Source organism: Pezoporus wallicus, unplaced genomic scaffold, assembly GCF_028554395.1.
Source record: "Pezoporus wallicus isolate ANWC-B61680 ecotype Strahan unplaced genomic scaffold, APGP_CSIRO_Pwel_v1 contig_2132, whole genome shotgun sequence".
In the NCBI taxonomy this organism is placed as follows: domain Eukaryota; kingdom Metazoa; phylum Chordata; class Aves; order Psittaciformes; family Psittacidae; genus Pezoporus; species Pezoporus wallicus.
In genome coordinates this window covers 1,731,484-1,755,912 of record NW_026637551.1, presented here as the reverse complement: position 1 = coordinate 1,755,912, position 24,429 = coordinate 1,731,484, and the positions used below count along the sequence as shown (strand labels likewise).

General features: G+C 36.4%; 1 protein-coding gene across 1 annotated transcript in view; it reads right to left on the bottom strand.

Annotated features, from left to right (window-relative positions):
• CCDC171 (coiled-coil domain containing 171) overlaps positions 1-24,429 on the bottom strand; it is a 147,121-nt gene that overhangs the window by 19,089 nt on the left and 103,603 nt on the right. Inside the window, 2 exon segments of the mRNA XM_057406291.1 lie at positions 3,151-3,303; positions 22,588-22,719. Of these exon segments, the coding sequence (XP_057262274.1) occupies positions 3,151-3,303; positions 22,588-22,719 (285 nt within the window).

Sequence of the window (24,429 nt, the reverse complement as noted above, 5' to 3'; positions counted from 1 at the left end):
TATTATTATTATTATGATCATCATCATGTCTACCAATTATACGCATAACCTGACATATATGTGGTATGTGGCAATGAAGCAAGTAATGGAGGACAGAATTGTGACTGTGGTACTTGCACTTCAGAGAAAGTAATTAAAAAAAAAAGGAATGCACAGAAATGAAACTGTTATGGTTGCAAAAAAAAAAGAAACTGACATTTTAGAAACGTAAGGGAAATTTCAGAAGCATTTGGTAAAGAAACAAAAAAAGGCAAAATGGAAAAGCAATACAGGAATAGGGAACAATAGAAAAATATTTAGGTAGAAAACCAATAGTCTATATTTCAGGCATACTAAATTTTTAGGAGTTGCAAGAATGAAAAATGCACAGGGCCTTTCTCTGCACAGGGGAAGAATCATCAGAGATGAGTACAACAGACAGCTGGACACAAATGAAGAGTACGGAGACATTCTGCTACTGACTTCCCTTCAGCCCACATAATAATTCTCATCACTGTAAGCAGTGTTCCCAGCGTTCATCTCATCTCTGTCCATCATAATCATACCCCTTCCTGTTCTTCTCTGTTGGCATTAGCATGAGTACACATAACCTCAGAATCTGAACACTACTGACTAGCAGGAAAGTGGCTGGACTAGAAGCAGTCTGGAGGATGGAGACATCACTTCAGAGTCTTAGATAAAAGATGAGAAGTCAGAATCACTGGTATTGCCATATGGCATCAGTTTTGTTTTTCACAATTATCAGCAAAACCCAAGCCACAGAACAGAAAAAAAGCGGTGTGAATAGAAAGGCAACATAGTTAGCAAATTTCAGTACAAAAAAAGATCAATTAGAAAAGCACTACCTTCTGAACATGGAAAAGATGAGTACTGATGAATGGCTCAAATTCAGATGCAGTGGTCAGCTGGGAGGGCAAGAACCTTATATAACCAGCACCCAGACATCTAAAGACAGCCACAACATACTGAGAAAAACCCTAATCTTATAAGGTAACAGTCCACAGATGGTATACACCCAAAAGACTTTTCAAAAATGTACTTTAGCACTCAGAAATTGGTTGCTGTTCTAGGAATACAAGCATCTGTCATATGAAGACCTGCAATTAATACAGTCCAGCTGTATTAATTTATCTCCTACATAAAAAGTTTTGCCTGCAACATTACCAGAACTGGATATATGATTGAACACAGTGGACTGAAACCAGCAAGGTGTGTACAACTCTGAAACCAAACAGATATTCAAGAAAAGTCATTACTCCCTTTCATTTCAAATAATCAAGCAAAAATATGTGTTCTACTCTTTTAATACAGAAAAAAATTAGTACAAACTTCTTCCTTAAAATCAGAACAGAACAGCACTGGTAGAAACTCTAATGTCGGTTGCTCCTGAAAGCTGTGATGGCTGAAGTCATGCTTGATGCAACTTTTCCAAATATTAGGGACAAGTTTACAGAAAACTTAGTACAAGATACCATAAGCACATTTTTTTTTAATTGAAACTCGAACACGTATAATTCTAAATTTTTTGCCTCTACATTAGAATTCTAACCCACTTTCCATTAATGCTCATGCTTTGGCTCAAATTAAGCTGCATCTAAAGGAAGAACTATTATTTTCCCTAGAGGGCTCTATAGGAAGGCCAACAGATCCTACGACAATGCAGAAAGTATCATCTTTACATTGATACCATAGGCAGACACAAATTACTTTAAAGGCACTGTATTTACCCACAGGTATCAGAGAGATGGGAGGGCAAGGTATTTGTTTTCACTGTAACATATCAAGTCACTGCATAACCCTTTACAGGCAGGACTAGCATAACTTTGCTAAAAGCTCTCTCAACCCAAATGAAGCAAACCTTGCTGCACAAGATTGGCACACTTCCCAATCATTAGTACACAAGTGGTCATCTTGATTTAAACAACAAAACCAATCATAACAAGCAGCAACCCAATTACACTGGGCACAGGCTCAGCAGGACACATGTAAACTTAGTAAAAAACATAAAGCCTGGGTGGCGGAGAAAAGGAACAATTTTAGTGAAGTGATCTCATTTAGTTTCCTAGAAAGGTTGTGCAGTCACAAATAAAACAAAGCTTTCATTCAACTCTGAAAACTAAAATTCAGCACTGATTAGTATATTTTCTATTTGTAATAATTTCCCATTGTACTGATCCAATATAGAAGCAGGATAAAAAATTAATGTAATTCTGTTGGAAGCAACCAAGGCCACAGCCACAGTCTTTGAATATACATTTGCTGTTGTGTTTATGTCAGTTGAATTAGTGAAGGATCTCTTCTTAACCGATCTTCAGTTTCAAAAAGGCAAACATCCTCATTTTCTTTATGATCCTTTGCTTCACAAGAATAAAAGAGGAGAAAGGACAAAAGAGAGAACACACAAAAGAAAAACACCGAACACCAAAACATTACCAAAAAAGTAACAACCCTCCAAATTTTCTCTTTTATTCCGTATGGCAAAATAAAGAAAGATGGAGAAGAAATACATCAAGTGTATGCAACTTGCACAGCTTGCACAGTCTCATTCTAGACATACTTGGCTACATATTTATGACAGTTTATGTGTCTGGCCTCCTGCCTGTGGGACACAAATACATCTGCATTCAGTAATCCCCCTAGAGAGAGCTCTCATATCTGAAGAATCACCTTATTAGCCTTAAACAACTCCAAGTATCTTTGTAGGCAACAAGAAATTATTTCTGAAATTGGATTTTAACCCTGCAACTTTAGCATGAAGTATTATTCATAACTACTATTGTTTTAAAAAATGCCAGCATTTCTCATAACAAATATTTTGTTTACATGCACAGTTAATAATATTCTGGTTTAACCATTCACTCTACTGTCAAAACCCAAGAAATCACAACGTATAATTTTCTAGTGACAGCAGCAATCAATAAGTCCTTGTAGAAGATACAGTAGTAAAATTAATCTTCACGTTAACTTTTACCACCCCCTTTCTCTTCTATTAAAGTCTCGGAAGGTTTCTGTTGACACAAATGCTATTGCTCTATTATGTTTATAATGAAATATTACTGAATTTCCCTACAGATACTGTGCAGCATGAAGGGAGATGCCGGCTAGGAAACCACAGCCAAATGACAAAAACTAACTGAAAAGCAGACTTACCAATTGCAGGTTCTCATTTTCATGAAGACAAGCTGTTTGGCTCTTGGACTTTGGGGCTGAAGTGGGAAGCTTATGAGATGCTGTTTCTCTCAGCAGCATGTCAATTCTGGAACTTGCAAGCTGGTAGACATCCATAAAACTTTTAACCATGGCCTTTAAAAAGTAAAATAAATCATCAGTGCCAGGCAGGCTATACTTAAATGACAAAGAGCATACATCCAAATTCATTACAGAAGACCTAAATTTATTAATCAGAGAAATGAAGCAAAGGTTAGAAGCCAGGCAAAAATTCCGTATCAGGACTTGAACATTAAAAAAGTCTAACAAAGGATGTGTTTCCTTCAAAAATCTTGAATTTTAATAGCATTAAAGAAAAGCAAATTACTGCACACACTAATTAGAAGGTGTTTTGATAAGCTGTTTTCAAATACGCAGTACTGCACTGAGCAGCTGATAGCATTTTCATTGTATTTAAATACAAAATGCAGTGCAAGTTCTAATTTTACAAAGAATCAGTACTCAGTTTCAGGTAAATGTTCATACTTTCAAAGTCAGTCGAGTCACTAATCCTTCCACTCCAAGTCAAAAAAAAAAAAAAAATTAATTTGTGAGAAACAAAAGAAACACAGTAAACCTGCAGACCTCTGAAAGTAAATAATCTGATTACAATATAGCTGGGAAAATAGAATTGTTTTCATGTACATAGCGGAAGAATGTCCCAGCTGTGTAATATTGATCAGACTGAAAATAACATTAGCAGCACAAGAGAGTACAAATGATTTGGCAGTACTGGTAACTTTGTACCTACACTAAACAGTGTTACGCTGTTGAGATTATTGGTCTTCTTTACAACTGGTTAAACCCATTTTATAAATTATAGTTTTCCCTTCTGAAATGACCCGTAGCAAGTTTCTACTGTAAGAACATACTACAGATAATACAAAATTGGCCTTTTGAATGTAAGCCTGTGGTACAGGTAGAAATAAACTAGTACCTCAAACAGGCATTCACAAAGATTTTTACTGTTTTGCTTTGTTCTCAAACACACTACTGCTTTTCAGAATAAAAGGTAACACAGCTGAAATCAATCAACTCATTTCATTTTCAAACGTAGAAAACAGCACTAGCAAATTAACACCATCGTATTTTTTCTCATCAGAAAGAATACCCAAAATGTGTTACATACTATGGTACTAGTCCTAAAACTGTATTCACATAGCTCCGTAAATCTGCCATTGTCAGCTCTTATCTTGCTTTTTAATTTTCCATCCACATTCAATGTGACTAAAGTCCTGAAGCTCTTCACAAAAAATACCAAGCAAGAATGTGGATATATCTCACACCCCATACAAAGTTGCCTGAGAGTCTTCACACGGCAATTGCCCACATGTTAAAAATTAGACAGATGTTGAAATAGGTCTATAGACTGAGCCTGTGACTCATAAAAAAGGATTATATCAATGCGTCATAACAAGCTGTGTCTCAAATCTCATAGAAAAAATCTTATGTGTTCCTTTGATTACTTCCCACAAGATATTTATAGGTATCACTGAACTAGAAATGATTCCTTACTTTCTTCCTTTTACCTCTGCTACCACAAAGCTAGTGTAGCTTCCAATCTATACAGCTTCATCCCACACCTCCAGAGCCAGTTAAAGCCCATGCTTCAGTTATCTGAAACAGCAGTTACCAACCTGCTGCTCAATTTAGCTATTTCATCTTGTTTAACGAGTTTGAAAATTTTCAATTTAGGAAAAATGCATTAATTTTCAAGCTTATTTTCAGACACAGCAAATATTTTTTCTAAGACACTTAGATTTTTTTCAAGTCCAGAAGGAAGCAATTTGTCAGCTTGTTAAATGTTAATCAATTCATTACTAACATGGAGGGTAGCATTTATACATCTATAAGTACACACACTCTTCCAGTATATCCCAACTCCCTAGCAAAGAGCCAGAGTCAGTTTAGACTTCTCTCACACAGGGCCAATGTTAGGAAAAATAGTATGTTTGAGCCAGTCTTCCAATGTGCAATCCTTGAGTAATGAGTGTGCAGAATGCTCATTCTAAATAATAATAGTAATAATAATAATGAGGAAAGCAAATACTCTGGGTTTTTGAAGCACCACTGGAAGACATTCATTTATATATGATTTTGCATAACTCATGGCCATCTCAAATTAAGTCACAGATCTGTCTTCCACTATAGAGAAGTTCCACTTATTAGAAAGCTTAATACATGGGGAATGGGGCACAGAACCTGGTCATTTGCATGTTACAAGATCTATCACATAAAGATTAAACACATCTGTAAAGGAGTTCAGCACTTTAATTTATATCCCTAATTGCACATTACAGAAACAGCTGCAGCTCTGGAAATTGTTCCATGATCAACCAAGTCGGCTAAGAAGGAGTGGGGCTTTTTGTTTATAAGTTCACATAACATTTTAAGGTGTCTTATTGCTATGTATACTTAAGCAAAACTTCCTGATTAATTTTTCTAGCACAAAATTTGTCACTCATATACATCTGCTGGATCTGCATTTATAGGAACACTTCTGGGTTTGAATGTGTTGGTAATAACATGACATGAAAACTTGGAACAGAAAAAAGCAAAAAATTTGTCTTCCATTACAATATAAATGTATAAAAAATACACATCAGAAAATTACTTCTGTTCAGAAAGGCCACACGTTGTGATCCCTGAAACATTACAGGAACCAATACTATTGCAACTCAGACCACTTGTAAAGTTAAAGTCTTTCCAGACAGGTAAGTATTACAGGCAAAGTAGTGGGTAGAAGGAGTCCACAACAATAGTGGGGCTGAAGAACGCAAATTTCTAAACATTAATGACTCCAGGTGTCCCTGCCTGAGCAGGGGGTATGGACCAGATGACTTCCAGAGGTGACTTCCAACCTCAAAGTCTTCGTTAGGATGCAACATGATGCAAGATAATAATAGCTGAAATTTACATAGGACTGTCAATTTTAAGATCATAAATTGTAATTAAGTACTCTGCATTAATCAAATAAAAAGACAAATTAATCAGACAGCTGAATGGCTTTTTCTCAGTGACCTCTTTGCTTTCCCTTTACTCCACACCAATGCCTTATTTTATGAAGGAGCTCACTATTATTTGAAGTTCTACATCACATGCTACTGATATGGGAGATGCAGGAGTGTTTTCAGTTTCAAAAGTGTCTTCAATCTGAGGAGACCCATTCTCCAACACTTAGTCAAGGCACAGGCAGCTTCATGGAAACTAGTGCTCAAGTTACATTTTCAAGTGTAACTTCCAATGGACAAGTTTAAATACTTCTAAGGATCTTTTAAAATGGCTATTTGTACATTTAAAACAGCATTTTCATCTAGAAAATTCCTATGAGCAATTTAATTCAAAGCAAATCAGAAAATACTGAAAAATTCAGGTTAGTGCTATTCATACGACAGGAACAAATTCAAGCTATCCCATGATATTATTTTAAATTTCAGATTATTGTTTATTTAGCAACTGGGACTAAGAAGATTCTAAGCACTACACACCTGGCTGTTTTGCATGCTTGTTTCTCCAGATCGTAAAACCAGGCCAGAATACATACAGAACCATTGCAAAACCGTGTTTGCGCTTAACTAACTACCAATTCTCCAATACCCTGAATATACATAGATAAGCATGTAAATAGACAAAAGAGAAGACACATAAAATTTAATAAAAAATTATACATGTTTTAAGTTATTTTAACAGATAAGGTTTACTTCTAAGCAGCCATAACAAAAAAGGTCCTTATGATCTGTTCAGAGACATCCCGTCTGTAACACTAGTGTACACATAAAAATTCTGACTTAAGCTTGATTGATTCAGATTGATTCAGATTGATGAAGCTGAGAAACATGAATTAAAAGTGGGACAAACTAATCTGATGCTTTTTATAAACTACAAACCATTGAACTGCAATACAAAATAGCAAAGTTTAAGCTGGGTCTTCCCTCTCCAGATTAATCTTTAAAGGGATGAGAACACTTAACATTAGAGGGGGACATGTAAACCCAATTTCTTCTACTATTCCATGTACTTTTGAACCAATCATTTACTTGCTCTCTACACCATTTCTAGTGCAAGTAATTTTAAGGTGCACAGTGCTACCGATGCTTTAAAGCAGCACTTGCATATGGCTATAAAATGAGGCCGGAAGACTCCAAGCATCAAGAGTATTTCATTCAATGTGGAAATGGCTAATACTGACAAATTACACAACAGTCTTTAAGGAATATGAAATAAAAATATGAACCTTTTTTTAAAATTAATTCATGAAATTCAAAGGTTGCTTAAACTTCAGCTGTTCTCAATTCAGTTATAGTAGAAATATATGACAAGTAATATACAGATCAGCATATGCAAATCAGCAGAAGACCTCTCATCAAAGTTTTAATGTATTTATTATGCATTATAAAAACAGCATTTTTAATTTCCAATTAAAACACTGTGCATGTTGTCGCCCTCACCCTCAGTGCCTGGCTAATGAGAACAAATACAGTTCAAAACAATCTTTATTTGGATTATGAATTATAAATAAGTGTGGATGAAAGTTTCCATTTAAAGTTTTGGACTATTCTGAAGTTACAAAAATAAAATACCAAGTGATTAAGAGTCAGGTTTTTTATTTTTATATCCATGTTATACCATTAATGCAGTATCTTATTGGGCCTACTGTTATCATAGAACCGTATCTCCTGTTTAGAAGGAACAAAACTAAAGCAAGGAGAACTTATATGAAATGATGCTTATTAAAAGGTATCAAAGAGATATAAAATGAGCAGCCTGACAAAATGATCATGGAGTTAGCGACATCAGATACAGCAGCAAGAATAACAAGACCATCTACTTTACACAGCGTACTTTCTCCCTTCAGGAAATTCTTCAACCAAAAAAGAATATTTGCAGGTAGTAAATTTACCTATGAGCAGTATGTAGAAAAAGATGGACCTCAGAAGAATGAATGATTAACTCCAGTGTAACAAAGTGCTTAGATGAGAATCTGAAAAGGATGAGAATTTCACTTATGATACAGAATCTGGCTGAAGTTCAGTTCAGGTAAAAGCAACTGGTGAGAAAACAAAACTCAACAGAGTGGAGTTCTGTATGCTTAATGGATAACCTATAGAATGCCTCTCATTATTGCCTTGCTTCAAATGGACATGTACAAGACTAGTTAAAACAAAACATATATCAATTACTTTTTGTTTTCAGAAGCAAGATTTCAGGATACTTATCATATATTTAAGAGTTGTATTTGGGGAAGAAAGGATTAAAATTCATTTCCCCCATACATTTTAGCATTTGAAAACCCATTCTGTCTGCCTTGACCCATAGACCAAAATGTCTAGTGGCATCAGTGGAGGATGTAAATACAGCAGCTTCTCAGGCATCAGCAAAACTCTCAAGGGGAACAGCATTCAGCAAGATTGCACTTTTGCAGCTGTTTGGCACTTCTTTAATGATCTATTCTCCTTGTATCTCATTTCAACACTAAACTTTTTGTTCGCTTCCATTCAAGCGTGGCATGCGCAATTTAAATGTGCCAAAAAGCAGGTCAGTTCTGTTACAACTTTTTTTTCTTTCCAACGATAGCTGACTCAGTGCCACACACGGGGCCTAACTCTATCCCCTTCGCTTCAATAACAGTTACTTTACCCCATAGGTCTCAGAGGATAGCCCAAGGGAATGAAGCTCTAAATAAAAGGCTAGATTCTCTGCAAGAGGTAATGACATGACTTCCTACAAGAAAATTGAAAAGGGAGCATTGAAATTGACAGAGACTGAAGGGAAAGTGCTTCTATTGGAAACCATCGCGGATGGTCATAGCAAGAATTGCCATTAAAATTATTATGAACTGTAAGAGTTTCAAAAATAACATTGATCTTGCAGAAACCGATAAATTAAGACCAATGTGTTTGTTGGTATGATCAGGCAGAAAGCATCCTGAGAATTTTATAGCAAAGGAAGTCTCTCTGGAGCATGTAAGCAAAACACTACTTAAGGGATTGCATATTTTTATAGGCCAGTAACATGTACATGCAAAAACTATTCTTTCTGTTGCACAAAGCATAGATGTATGCAAATTGCAAAGGAAAAACAACTGTTTTCCTAAAGAACTTATAGTTTAAGACACAGCCATGAGGAAAACGCTACTGATACGTTCTACCTCTTCCCATCCTCTTCCATAGCCTTGATACGAAAAGAACATTTTAGTCTGTAAGGGAGAAAAAGAATTTTCAAGTAAATGGTTTTGGTGAGAAAGAAATGAAAACTGAAATAAGTTTCAGGCTGGTACCCTTCCTTCAACTTCCTCTTGCCGCGTACATTCTAGACATGGACGAAAGAATGAGGGACAGGCAGTCACTAAAAATAGCAAAAAGTCCACATTTAAGTGCCTCACCTGTAAGCATGAAAATCTGCTTGGAGTAAGCACAGTATATTACCACTGATGAGAGGAACTAAACAAGAGAAGTCACAACAGAAAAGTCAGAATGTAGTTTCATTAAGAAAATGGCAATGTCCCATCAAAGATTCATCACAAGAAGAAACAACAAAGTAGAACTTCTCATCACAATCCATGTGAAATACCAGTGAAAGTACAAGCTGCCTGTGCCTGGGATGATGTAGCTTTTGGTCTACTCGAATGACATCATGGAAGCAAAATAGATGTACAACAAATGAGGTACAGAATTCTGTTTTCACAGAAGTAAAATGCATTTTTAAAAGCATATTCTTTCTCATTTTTAAGGGACTCTGATATATGGATAGGAAATCTTGTATCAGAAAATATATTTTTATAAATAAATGTTTCCCAAATACTAAATCTTAACTGTCTGAAATGTAATGTACTACTTATATGTGTATGAGAACAATTTAAGAACGGGAGAGAAGCAGACATTAATCTACCAAGCTACTAAATAGGAAAATCTGAAGCAACTTCCCCTCAAGGTAAATGTAAAATCTGAAAAACTATTCTGTTCTTCTGAAATACTGTTCACAAACTATCCAACATAAGTACCTAACTTGACTATTTGCCAAAGTAGTAGTAACAATGTGTTTACTGAAAATTAAAATACTTTTTTTTTCCATTGGTTTTAAAGAGTGCTCTATTAACTAAGACCAATTTCAATTATTTTAGTAAAGAAATATGCTTTACAGACACACAGATGCCACTGAGACAAACCTTCTTAGAAACTCATTTAAAACCACCAATTTACTTTTAACCGGTGTAGAATAAGCCTGTCACTGACTCCAACAGAAAAAAAACTATTACCCCACAAAATGTGGGTAGACATTTCCTAAACATTTTGACTATAGCTATGAAGAGATACAGATTATTCCTTTCTCCCACAAGAAGCAGCTTTTCAATTTTAGACTAAAACATTCTCAAACTGAAATAGATAAAATATTTTACATGTGGTCAGAAAGCGGAACTGTGTCCACTTTGCATTTTCCATGCAAAAAAGATGAAGACAAACTATTCTGCAGTTGCCATTTAGTAGGAGAGACAAAGGTACCTTCTGGCAGGTTTAGTCAACATGACAACTGTGATTATGTGCCTCATACGTAAACAATCTTTAATGAGTCTTAATCTTCACATCAGATTTTAGGTGATTGCTCAAGTCTAACGGAGCCCAGGGGCTAGAAAACTGCACGATGTTTTGTGACACATATAGCTACTTCATCTCCTTTGCTTTTCTTACAAAGTGCTCATGGTGGCACTGCATTTTAATTCAACATAAATATGTCATCCTACATAAAGCAACATTTCACAGTTTTGTAAAGAAACTCAAAGTATACCTGTTAGGATGGATAGCAAACTTTCATTTTGGCTTCTCACCAAACCACCAGTTATGTACACAAACCCATGATGCCAGCACAGGGAAAAGCACAAGTCAGTCTCTACTTGTAATGACCTACTAAACTACATTCCTCAGGTAAATGGACACACACTTAATCTAATGTCCACTGCCACATATAGGATGGACAGGTATTCTCCCTTTACTCTGCCTGAACTCTGATGCTGGTGAGACGACTTTGCTTCATAAATTCTTGGACTTCATCAGAATCTGTATTAAAAAAAAAAGCTAGACTTTCAATCAAACTTGCTTTCAAAACCTGATTTATGCCATGAACATGTTGCATTAGAAATTTCAGGAAATTTGAAGAGCACAGTACACCTACTACTGACCTTAATGACCATACACATTAGCACCCCTCTTTCCAAAGCAGCAGTTAGAGAATATTTTCAATAATACAGCCAAAAGTGGTACTGACACCGAACTTGACAATCTGCTATCCTTAAGCTTAGTATGAAAAAAGGAACATATTTTCCTCACAAAGTTTTCTTTTAACCAGTGAGTGAACGAGTTACCTGACTGGGTTTAAACCACAACACCATCATGCTCTGACGAAGAAAAATTACTAAAATGATCCATCATCTTTGAATATCTAGCTCTTCTGACAATGGATGTATGGCTGAAGAAAACCCTTGTTGGGAAAAAAAGATTGTTTATCTATCTTTTTGGCATGTCATATACCTAACAGATTAGCTCAACTCAGAAATGTATAAATCCCAATCATGCATACTAAAAACTGGTGGGTGAGTGAGACTCCATTATACTGAAGTCTGGGCTTCTTCCATGTGAAAAGTCAACAAGCTAAGTGAGAAAACTTGAAAAACAAACAGAAGATGACACTAACTTTTCTGTTGGCGGAGCTCTGGCTGTCCTCATTAAAACCAACAATTCAAAGACAAAAGTAATTACCTCATGAGCTTTTTTAGATAGTATTTTGGAAGACACTGATTTTCTATTTTGTAGTCAGCACTATATGTCTTTTCATTAAGTAGAAACTTATAATCTGACTGCAGAATAGGATTTGAATTATTAGGTTGGGAGATTGGCAAATAAGGAACAGGCTGTTATGGTCTATTCCCCTCTCTTGTCAACAATCAACAATTAGATCCAATTCCTTAGAAGCACAAGAGATAAAATGACTTTCTGAATTCTGCTTATAAAATTGGATGTTTATAGCAACACTGAAAGGAGAAAACTAAGAAGGATAGGTACTGGTGAGATGTGTTTTCCTAGAGACATCAAGTATTCTTCAACAATAGGATTAGAAGTAAAATACTATCATATGGTACCATCACTACATTGAGAAAACCCTTTTTATTCTTTTTTACTGGATTTGGTGATAAATTGCAGGCACTGTAACACTGTGCACTTGAGTGGTGATCCTAATGGTGGATCAACAAAAGCAACTTCTGATCCAAAGATCCCCGGCTATCCTAATTTATAAACACTCCAGAGGAGAGCATTTTCTAACTACCTCTAATTTTAACTGGTTACTACTTCCTTATCCATTTTTCAAAGCTGGGCCACTACTTGCAGTTAGGTAATTTATGAGAAATTGAGCCTATGGATGTTGGTAACATAGAGAAATCACTTCCGCAGCTGTCTAAATATAAACTATAGATGATTTCTACTGGTTTTCACCTTCTTGTAGTTCAGAAATTAGAAAAGTAACCTGAAAAGAAACAAGGAGTGGCAAATGGTAGGTGATTATGACAGATGATGCCAAAGCATGAAGGTAAACTGGGAATATTTATTAACATTAACATATTAACATTATGTGAAGTAGTAGAAACCATTTTCAAAGCATACATATAAAATAGTTATTCAGGAAGTATGTACTTAACCTGCTAAGGTTCTTTCCACAAGTCATGTGAATGCTTAATTTTACACGGGTTCAAAAAGCAATGGGACAATAAATGGCTGTTGAATACAAAATACGAGTTTGTCTCTGGAGACATCCAAACCCACCTGGACTTGCTCCTTTGTAACCTGATCTAGGTGGCCCTGCCTTGGCAGGGGGATTGGACTAGATGATTTCCAGAGGCCCTTTACAACCCTAATGATTTTGTGATTCTGAGGTTTCAGAAGAATTTGAATTAAAATGTTGAAGGCTAAGAGAAATTCTAGAGACATTTTAGCACTGTTTATTACACTCTTTGTTTTACTTTCCCCTATCCAACCTGTTTTTACAAGGGGACAACCAGATTTACTGCTATTCTATGTGCCCTCTAGGCATAAAATATTTCTTCAGTCCCACAGTCTTGTTTCCCAAAGGAGTAAAATTTGTAGCAAGTCTCACACGGAATAAATGCAGAACAAATTGAGCATCTAGGATAGCGACCTTGCCAGCGTAAAGACAAACATCACATTTTGACATGTAGGAGACTTGCTGCTCAAAACCTAGTCCTGTGGTCTTTGTTATCATTTGCAAAAACTTCAGAATTTAAACTTTAACTTGTAGTTTGTGCAAATGGGAAACTGGATGGAGAAAAAGGCTGGCACTATACGCCACAGCAATGGCAAGATGCTTTTTTTTGCTCTCTGATCTCTACATTTTGTATTTGTTAATTATGATAGAATCAGGAAGAAGGCAACCTACAAATGGGTGCTAGTATTAGAAAAGAAGACATGATCTGCCTCAGAACAGAGAGAATGCACAATGTAGTTTATAAAATATAGTATACAGGCATTAAAGAGGTGTTGCAAGTTTGCCCCACAAGTGGAATGGGTGACTGTTTCCTCCTGATCCTTACATCAGAAGTGCACTTCTGTCAAAAAAAAGATCATGATGTGGAAGCAATCCAAAGGAATCTCAGTATAAGTTCTATCAAGGTTTCAGGAGGATAAACAAATAGTAGTCTTTCTATGGGTATGATCTTTCTAAAAGCCATGACAGACTCAATCCTTCGCAGGTAAACTTGCCAACATGCAGGCTATGTATCCCTGTTATTTAGGTTTACAAAACAGTTCCACGTTCATCCTCTTTCCACTGCTTTAGCACCCTCTCCATTTTCTTCCCACCCCCTAATTTCTTAATACCTTTTTGCTTCTGACAGGGAGAGACCATAATGAGGAAAGAGACCATAATGAAGGGAAAGTTAAAGAAGACTGTAATTAAATTGGGTACTGGAATGAACAAGTACTCATTAAAAATGAGTGCCCTACTTCAAGCCCTACTTTGTCCTGGAAGACCTACAGCAATAGACCTTATCAGTCCTAAGAATTTATGCTTTTCACAGTCCAATATAAGTGTTGAAACTTGTGACCTCTGGATTCTAGAGGCACATATCACTGGATCATGAATCAGTTCAGTAACTGAAAAATCAAGACAAGAGCTTCAAAGTAATTCATTCTTATTCCTGCAAGACAACAATGTAAAAAAGAAAATCTGAAGGTAACAATATATGTGAATTTATGAGTCACAATTAACACACACCCACACACACACCCTTTCCCTCCCTCTCCCCAAAACTCCAAAATGATTTGGTAAAAAACAAACAAACAAACAAACAAACAAAAAAACAGGTTAACTTTTAATCCTTTCAAAACTTGTCCTCTTCGAATTTTACTTTAGTGGTATGGCACTTGGGATTCTATACCAATCTACTTCTTCAATATATGACAACTGTGGAGCAGCAGAATAGCCCGGGTTCTTTTGGCCTAGTTTTATATTCTGAAAGGTTTACTGTGTTTTTCTTAATCCTTAAGTTGCATATTCATTGCCATATTTTCGTCTAACTGCTGTCACTTATAGTGTCATGCGGAAGGGCAAATCAGGGTCAGTTTATGTAAGCGGCATCAATCTGAAAAACTTCATCAGTCTTTATTTCAAGGCATTATGCAAAGAACGCTGACATTAAGAGAACCTTAACTGACAGCAAATGAAATCAGTCAGCAAATCCCTAAGCCATAATCTTGCTCAAGCTGTAGATAACCCTTCCTCTTCCAGGTCTTTAACTACAAGGCCCACCAAATGCAGTATCTAGGCAGAAATGTCTCCCTTGATTTCATTACAAAATTCTCACACTAATATAGTGCATTGTCTAATAATTTTTCTTTCTCTGTAAGCTATCAATAACAGATAGAGCTGTGTTTTCTAATGATGGAATACTAAGCAGTTAAGTGAAAAAAGCTAAAGAAAAGATTCAGCATTTGAAGAATCTTGTTTTTTTAGTTTAAATGTAATTAAGAAAATAGTTTCTTTTCTGTTTCTGCTACCAAGGTATTTGTGTAATAAAGTCTATTGCCTTATTAACTTCTATTGCTGAAGACTCACTTGCTCAGCATTTCTTCTTAGTTCTTTAAATTAAAAGAACGAGTACAAAAAAGTAAGACTCCAGACAATTCCTAATCTTTCACAGTATTCACTTCATGAATTCATTTTGTAACTCACATGATTATCAACAGTTTAACAGCTATACTTCTGAAAGGGCTTATCTGTGTTACACAGTACACACTGCACATAATATCAAACAATACAGTCACATCAAAGCTACACAGTGGTTATCTGGTAAAATCACTCTTTTTCTGAAGATTCTGTGCACAGATAATCCCATGCAATTCTGAAAGGATTTCTGAAGTAAGAAAAACTGCCTAACAAAAAAGGTGCTGTGAAAACTGTATTTATTATTTTCTGTTACTGAACGATGCTTTATTTTGTAGTTAGAGCTTTTAGGAGTCTGCCCGTGTTCACTGAGGTAGCTTTGGGTACATATTAAGATCACCATGTCTCTAGACCAATTTTTCTCATAAAAAAATAGTGACTAGAAGTTAAGAAAGATGCTTTCTTCTGATGCAGCAACCTCATAACCAGCTGGGAAAAAAAAAAAAAAAACAAACCAACCATGCCAGGATTACAAACACAACCAAAACTGAATAAATAAACTTGGTGAATTAAGATCATGTTTTACACAGTTCTGGCAGAGCTTGCTTATATTATCAGCACAGATCCTTCATTAAAGATTACTCACATGCAACAGATACAAATGTATGAAAAAGTGGACAAATGCAGATGGTTACATGATTGCTTGACAGGGTCAAGAAAGAAAGCTTTCCATTATGAAAGGTTACTGAAAGGTTAAATTATTATATATTAACATTGGCATTCAAGATAATCAGCAGCAGATCTTAACTGAAAAGTTTTTACAAAACTAACAGTGCATATGAAAGAGCCTGGACAAGAGTTAGTAGTTTCACAGGCATAAAGAAACAGATCAATTAATCAGTAATCAATTAATTGGTGATTACAGATACTGACTTCAATATTTACAGTCCCATAGTGCCAAAGACTTAACAGGGCTGGTGTGCAGTGCTCCAGCTAACCGGAAGCCTTCTGAGAAGGTTCTTCATATAGTCTTTATTCATTTATTGGAATGAAGAAAGGGAAAAAAAAAAAAAAAAAGTGAAAGGGTTGCTGAGAAAGTGAGGAAAAGAAGCTAATGATAAGAAGGGAGAAAATGAGGAGAGAGCAATGAAAAGCCCATAGGGGACAGGGAGGAAAAGACTGCTAAAAGAAAAGCTGTGAAGAGGAGAGGAACTTGAGAACATGGTTAACCCACAGAAATGAGAAGGGGTGTGAAATTCAAATTATTGAAGGAAAATTTCCAACATCACCAGCATTTTGAAAATGCTTTTAAATAGTGTTTTGCTAACAAACATTAATGATAGGTTTTAAAGGAATCATAGTTAAACCACATTATGCTAAAATGGCTCAGATACCAGCTGAATGCATTCAAGAAGATTAGAGTTCTTCATGTTATGTCTCTTCAATCTGGTTATTCAGATTTTACTCAGATGTTAATTATTGTTTCATTAGCCCTGCACCAACTTTATTTTGAACAAAATGAAGTTTGCAAGAGGTCAGGGGTGCAAGAGGTCACCCCACTCTAATGCGATTAAAACATTTACTTATTTATGAGCGTTTGAACTCTAGGTGCAAAAGCAAATTATCATTAAATTAATAAAGAATTGCTTTTCTCTTTAAACAGGGAAGGCAGGTTTGTGGTCAGTTAAGCAGCAGCATGTATTGACGCTAGGTAGGAAATTAGTCCTTTTGGAGAGGAGAAGAAAGAGGGGTAGAGCAACCCAGGTGCTGTTGATAGCAGCAGCTCTTGAATTCCTGGACATTGAAGACCTAGTTTTATTCAAGAGCAGCAGCAGAGTCTGATTTCAGAGGAGGCAGCTTTCTGGCCACTGTAAAGCAATGGACAGGTCCTTCCGTGGGTGAAATGGTAGAAGTAAAAGGAAAACATTACAAGTGTTTGCATGTTAGGTGTACACATATATAAAAGCACTATCTTCAAGACTCCCTTAAAAAGGTTTCTCCTTTCTGAAGCATTAAGAGAAAAAAAAAAACCCCAAACCCATGATTAATTGTTCTTTTAATAGCCATACATTTTAAAAAAATAAAGAAAAAGGCTCCAAAAGAGAAGTACAATAATTCAGTTTTCAACCAGCTACTCCAAAATTAATTCCCCCCATTAAGTCCTCATACCCAAAATGATTTATGTTTGAAAGACTTGCCCTATGCAGAAGATAAAATCTAATGACAGAAATATAATCTTACCTTTGAAATCACTTGCTTCTTCAATTTGGTAAGAATATTTTATTGACAAGTAAACATGGGGATGAGAAAGTATTTATTATTTTCAGAAAAATTATCAGCAGAATTATGCATATCTTTTACCTTCTAATCCATCAAGTATAAATCTGAAAGCAATGAACAAGTGAAAATAAATACAAATTAAGAAGCTCCTAATACTTTAAACTACATTTATATTTCCCAATTAATCAGAAAAAGTGGACCTACAACACAATCAGATAATGTATGACTAAATCATACATGAATACATAATTTACATAAAATAAATGGTAGGAACCTACTCCTTCATAAATTTATGATTATACGCTAACACTGAAGATATGTCAGTACTTGACTATATTACTACCACTGCTATAAGCCTCTACGTTATTACTTTTCATTTTTCATTTCAAACTACCTCAAAACACCTGAGCAATGCAAAGTACATATAAATCCCACATGGACTTTCTAAACCTCCACAAACAGACGGACACACACTGGAGACGGGCAGAGCAACACAGAAGGAGCAAAAAACAGTGGGGGAGAGAAGCTGAGGGAAAGGAAGAGAGCAAGAGGCATAGGGACAGTGTGGACAGGGAGGGTGACACGCAGAGTGAGCAGTGCAGCCACTGGGAGCACGAGAGTGGCAGATACTGGGAGAGAGATGAAGCAGAGCAGCAGGCAGAGATGGACCAAAGGAAAGCATGAGCGTGTGTACAGCAGGCATGGCAGGGATAGCGAAAGCAACAGCAGCAGGTAAGAGTGTGTGTGGCAGCGCACATGCAGCAGTGAGCAAGTGCGCTGCACACATGCAGTGGAGAGTGTGCACATAGGACACAGGGAGAGACAATGTGCAGGAGGGAACAAGAGCATGTGGCAGAGAAAGGGAAACAAAAAGAGTGGGAGACAGATGAGACAAAGTGAAAATTATCCACCTCAAACCCGCTTGGAGGAGAGAAAGCACATCACAAGTTGTAGTACCTTTCAAAATTAAGGGAGAGCTTAGTAATGGAAAATACAGATTTACCTACTCAAGTCCTCGGTTAGAATAAACTAAATTTTTCCTAATATGCAAGGGATTCCCAACAGTAAGGTCAATCTTACATTCCAAGTGAAAAGCAGCACACAAACAAATGCTTTCTACTAAGACCTATGAATACCAACATCTATAGATTTGTGTATATGTCCTTTTAAACCAGAACCCTGCTTGTAGTCTCATCTTTACATTTACTTTTTCATACACTGCATAAATGCATTAAACATTCACATCCTCATTAAAGTCACTTACAAAACTTGCCCATTTGGAAAAATGTGCAGTATCTCAAAGGGTAAAACGACATGATTGCTATAGCTTTGAAACACTCTCACCTGGTATTTATCAAATATCAATCCTGTGAAAAAGCAACACAGGAAAAAAATTCATCTGTTAATATTGGTTGTCTTCCAAACCAACATCCAGAAGTCACACCATATCCTTTAACAAGCAGAGATTAGAGGAGGACAAGGCCCACCATGCTAAACAGTCACCAAAGCAAGCACCACAAACTAATAGGGCCAATTAATAAAATAAGCAAATGGAGAGTTTGAAGACAGAGGTCAAAATAGTTTCCATGACACAGAAAATGATTATTCTTTCCCTAAATGCTTATCTGTAAGCAGCTACCACGTGTGAACACCAGTCGCTGGCTGATCACAGTCATATGTGTGTCTTTCATACATGCAGCAGATACGATTCTGTCAAGCATGGCTAGTTTCTTGTTGCCACTGGTTTTCACCAACAATGACTTAATTGATCTGTTACTTCTGTGTATGAGAACATTTGGGACATGCTTCATAAACACAGTTTAAGGCAACCATACCTGGGTTTAAAGTACACCTCCGGTATCTCCTGTAAAACCACCCTGTAACAGTAGATATAGAACATAACCTTACACTGATTTGTATGTTGTTAGCCTCCCCCTGTTTGGAAATCAAGTACTTACACATCAAGTATACATTATACATCCTACTGCTATTGCAAAACTTGAAGCAATTTTAGGTATCAGACGAGAAGTTTCTTTCACAGAAGTTCTTACCCTTCTGCATCTAGAACTCCAAATACAAGAAATTTATCATGAGAGAATACCAATGCTTAATTATTTATACATGGGTTTAAAACTATCTTTATTTAGGAACTTTATGTATTGTTTTTTTAGATCAGATTGCTTGCGATGAGTCTTAATTACGTATTTGATGCGAAAGTACTTCAGACAATTCAGACTGATTCTTCTGAATAACCACTTTTTCTGTGAGCCAATAACATTCTTTCAGAAGAGAGTTAAGAGAACATTATCCTCTTCCTAAGGCTGTAGCATAGTTCGATTTTGTATTTTCTAAAGTCTTTATAACCTTTACTGGCTAATTTAAATACTAATCTGCCAAGCAAGACTACTAGTATTAGGAATCTCATGTTATTTTAGTTGCTCTTTTTCACCCTATATCCTGTAGTTATTGGAGGCTTTATGTATGGTTCCACTTTCTGTCTTCAGTGGGAACATTCAGGCATGGCCATAGCAGCACACCTTAAATCATGTTCTCACCGAGTTCACAGTCAAGCACCCTAGGTTCATCATGCCAATCTTCTTTGCACTTGTCTCCCATAAAGCAAGCATATTTCTCCCAGGAAACTTTCATATAGAAGTAACAGCAATCTAAAAATCCTGAGACTTTCCTGTTTTCTCAGTGACAAGGAATATAGCCCGTCAAGTAAATTCCATTCAAAAGGCCTTTAACAGCCACTTGCTTTCTGAAAAAATTGGAAGAAAAAATGTGCATGAACATAGAAATATACTTATTCCCCTCATATGATGATGAAGTGATACACACTGAACCAACAGTTATCAAGTTATTACGAATTACTGATTCCAGCCACCTAACTGTGAACTGGATTCATGAATAATAAAAATAAAACAATGCAATCTCTTCAGTACTCAAGAGTTCTGATACCCAGTGCTTCATCCCTATCATACTGTCTAAATTAGTATCTTAATTTTTACTTTTTTTTTAAAGAAACCACAAAACATCAACAAATCTAGACTTGGAAAAAAACTCCTTATGTCTAACACTTGCAGTTAATAAGGCCTTTAATTGAAATGCACTTGTCACAGACTATAAAATATATGTAGTAGTAGTGGTTAAAGAGACTGTGCATGCAAACAATTCCACTGGTTTTAATACGAGGTGTCCATAAAGTGATTGCTATATGCTTACCACATTCAGGACTGTAGGATTGCCCTTAATACAGTTTTACATACAGTGAAATTAAAATCAATTAGCTGACTCCCAGGTATAAAAAGGAAATTTTATAATATAATTTCTATAATGTAGTGAAAGTTATCAAACAGGCAGCATGTAACTAGAGACAAAAAGAGGAGAGGGGAGAGAAAAGGAACTGCATAGTGAGATAAGACTGTGAACCACTGATGTTGTTTATGTGTGTACACGGTAACCATGTGTAATAGGAGCTGTCAGGTGAACAAAAAGTGTGTTTACAATACTGCACCACCAGTAACCTACCCAGGGCATATATTACTGTGTGTTAGTTATACCAGACGCAATATATACCAATGTGAAATACAAGTTTTTATACTTCTCTTTCTCTTCATCTCCTTAGAAAGAAAGAATAGGCGGTCTTCCAAATGCTCCTACAATCATTTTGAAGTCATAAAAGAATGGGAGTTGGATCAGGACAAAAAAAGAAAAAAGGCAGCTACCACTGAATAGGCCACCAAATTAGAAAAGCAGCATTTAAAGGCTTGTGATTTCCAGGACAGCTTCTTTGAAAAGCTGCCACCTGTGGAACCTTTTGCACAGCCTTAAAACTGATCATCACTGTACTGTACTAGGTAACATTTGCAACTCTACTGTCTGCTAGAGACATACAGCTGGGTTAACTAAGCCTCAGTGACAAACGTCCAGTTTAGAATCTGCCTTTCTTGAACATTTAATTTTGTGACCCTGTTCCTGCAATTATATAGTGTATCTATGACACTTTACAATAAATTAAAAAGGATTACTATAGCAATATACGCACATTATGCAATATTTGCATTGTTTGACTTCTTTGCCTTTTACAATACTAGCTTTCCTCTCTCATTTGCACAGAAGACCACAATGAAAGAAGCATGTACTCACTCTGCCTTTCATTCTCTCATTGAGAAAACAAAATGTTCTGGCTTTAGCAATAATGTGTCACAAGAATAAAGTAATTCTGCACAGCTATAAAGATTAAGGGATAGTTTGTGTGTAAGAAGACGTAACAGACTTTAAATGCAATAAGGGGGGCACTGCACAGAATCCATTTTCAGAGCTGAAAATATGTACATTTTCAGTTCTTTTATCTTTTTTTTTTCATTTCTCATTGTTTCCTCCTAAGGAAATTGGTATTTTCAATCAGACAAGTCTTTAAACCTACATGAACAAAATAAATAGCTTCCACATTTAAGTATTCCAAATAGCAATTTCTTTTAAATTAGGAATGCTCAAAAATCACTATTACTGCTAAAACTGAAAATGGAAAAAATCTGATACTGACCAAAAAGCAGCATAAAAATCCTTTTTTTCTTTCCCTCCCTCCCCCATTTTATTTGTCTGTTTAAATTCGGGGGGGGGGGGGGGGGGGGGGGGAAGGGAAGGGGGAGTTGGGATATGGTGATAATAATTTTCAAATATAACATCCATGTTTTTTCATGGCCCTATTCCCATCGGTTATTTAACATTACATGTGCAAAATTAAAAGTTCGCATCATCTCTGAAATACCATATTCAAGAACATATATGGAAATTATTTCCCTTTCAACTGTTGACAGCAATAGTTTTGAAGGTTTTTTGTTCTCCACACATTCAGAGCAGCCCAGCTTCTTGTTCTAACTCAGATACAAAAAAACGAAGAAAAGAAACAGGATTATTTTAGATTCTAACCTGAAATGCCACAACCTCTGGCCTGCCCCTCAGCCCTTCCACTGCAAAGGTCTCTAGGTGCAGTTTGGGTAGCTGCAGGGTGAAGTCATTCCTGGTTGCCGCAGTCCGTGACAGCAAGGTCTGATCTCTGACCTGAAGGGAAAAAAACAGCATCAATGGTAATTCCCCTTCAGACACATTAACTGGGATGAACTGGGTCCCCTTGAGCCCACTGAGTGGACTTGCATTGATCGCTGGACCTGAAATCCATGAATAAATTTAGGACTAATTGATTTTTCGTTGCAAATAAATCTCTAATTCAGAGTGCTGGGAGAGAATGTTAAAAAGAAAAAGCATCTTCCCTGCTCTAAAAGGAGAAGGAAAGAAGAGATACTAAGGGCTCACAAGCACACCTGGTACATACATTTCACAGATCTGACCCCTGTAAAAAACTTGTAAAAAAAAGAAATAGTATTGGTACTACCAACACAAACAAACATCAGCTATAAAATTTAAAAGTTCATATGATCACATGAACACAAAGCGGGCACATGAGTTCTGTCTACTGTACGGAGATCATATCAGTCCTCTACAATATGGTTCATTTTATTACCAATTCAGTTAAACTCCAGATTAAAATGAATAATCCTCAAACAAAGCAAAAAAAACCGACCTGTAGCTTTGCAATTAAGGGAAGGAGAAAAAACAAAACAAATCAAAATTTAAAGAAAAAGAAAACAACCAAACAGCAACAACAAAAAAAAAACACCAAAAAAAAAAAACAAACAAAAAACCCTATAAAATCCCAACCTGCTACTACATTGTTTATCGTGGGTTCAGTGTGAGAAATAATGCACTAATTGTTACTAATGGACTTTTACACAGGCTCTACCCATGCCCGTTCAGAACGGGCACAGAACCCGGTCACTCCGCTAGTTCTGCGGGTAGCCTGAAGGAAGGGAAGGAGGGAGCGACTCCCCCCCGAACAGTGCCGGCGCCGGGCGCACTGACCCAGCCGAGCCCGTTGGTGTCACAGTGCCACCTCCCGGCCACGCGCGGCACAGCGGGTAAAGGGGACCTGCGCTCCCCTGCAGAGCGGCAGCGGCGCCGAGGTGAAACTTCGCAACGGGAAGGGATTAACGCTGCTGTCCCTAAACACAATCACGCTTCCCGGTGTTGCACACGAGAAGAATATCGCTGTCGCTATTTAAAACCCAACGTTCTTCCACATATAACAACACGTGATTAGTCTATCGGCAGGCATGTGGATTTATACATACTTCGCACGTAACTTTCATGGACACGTAACTTACATTCATATGCCATATGCTGCCACACACCCATTTTTCATTATACTTAACACAAAAATTATCATATCTCCAGAAGATCCCAGCAGTCAGATTAGATTCGAATACACATGGACAGACACAAATCCACACAAGTATGTATTTGTACAAATGAATGGAGGAAATCCATTCACTTGGCATGGACCGTATCTGTTGAGTAGCAGTAGCCAATAGTGCAAAAATAATTTACTGTCTTTAACAACAAAATAAAGTCTGATACTAAATCATATACTGAATATATACTAAATACATATCAGTCAATAGGTACATTTACTAAATACTGTAAAATAAATTTCAGTTCTTCTTAGTGCCTCCCTCGCCCGAAAGAGCTTACCAAACATGAATTCAAACATATGGCCATTCATTCTAAATCCCAGACTACTTTTCTGTAACCACTTACAAAATTAGTTTTTTTGTAAAATGTTGATTATGAGTGAACATGCTTCAAATAACAGTGCAGCCTCTGAAATCAGCTCTGATTGAAAGAAGTATGCATGTGTAAATCTACTGATACAAA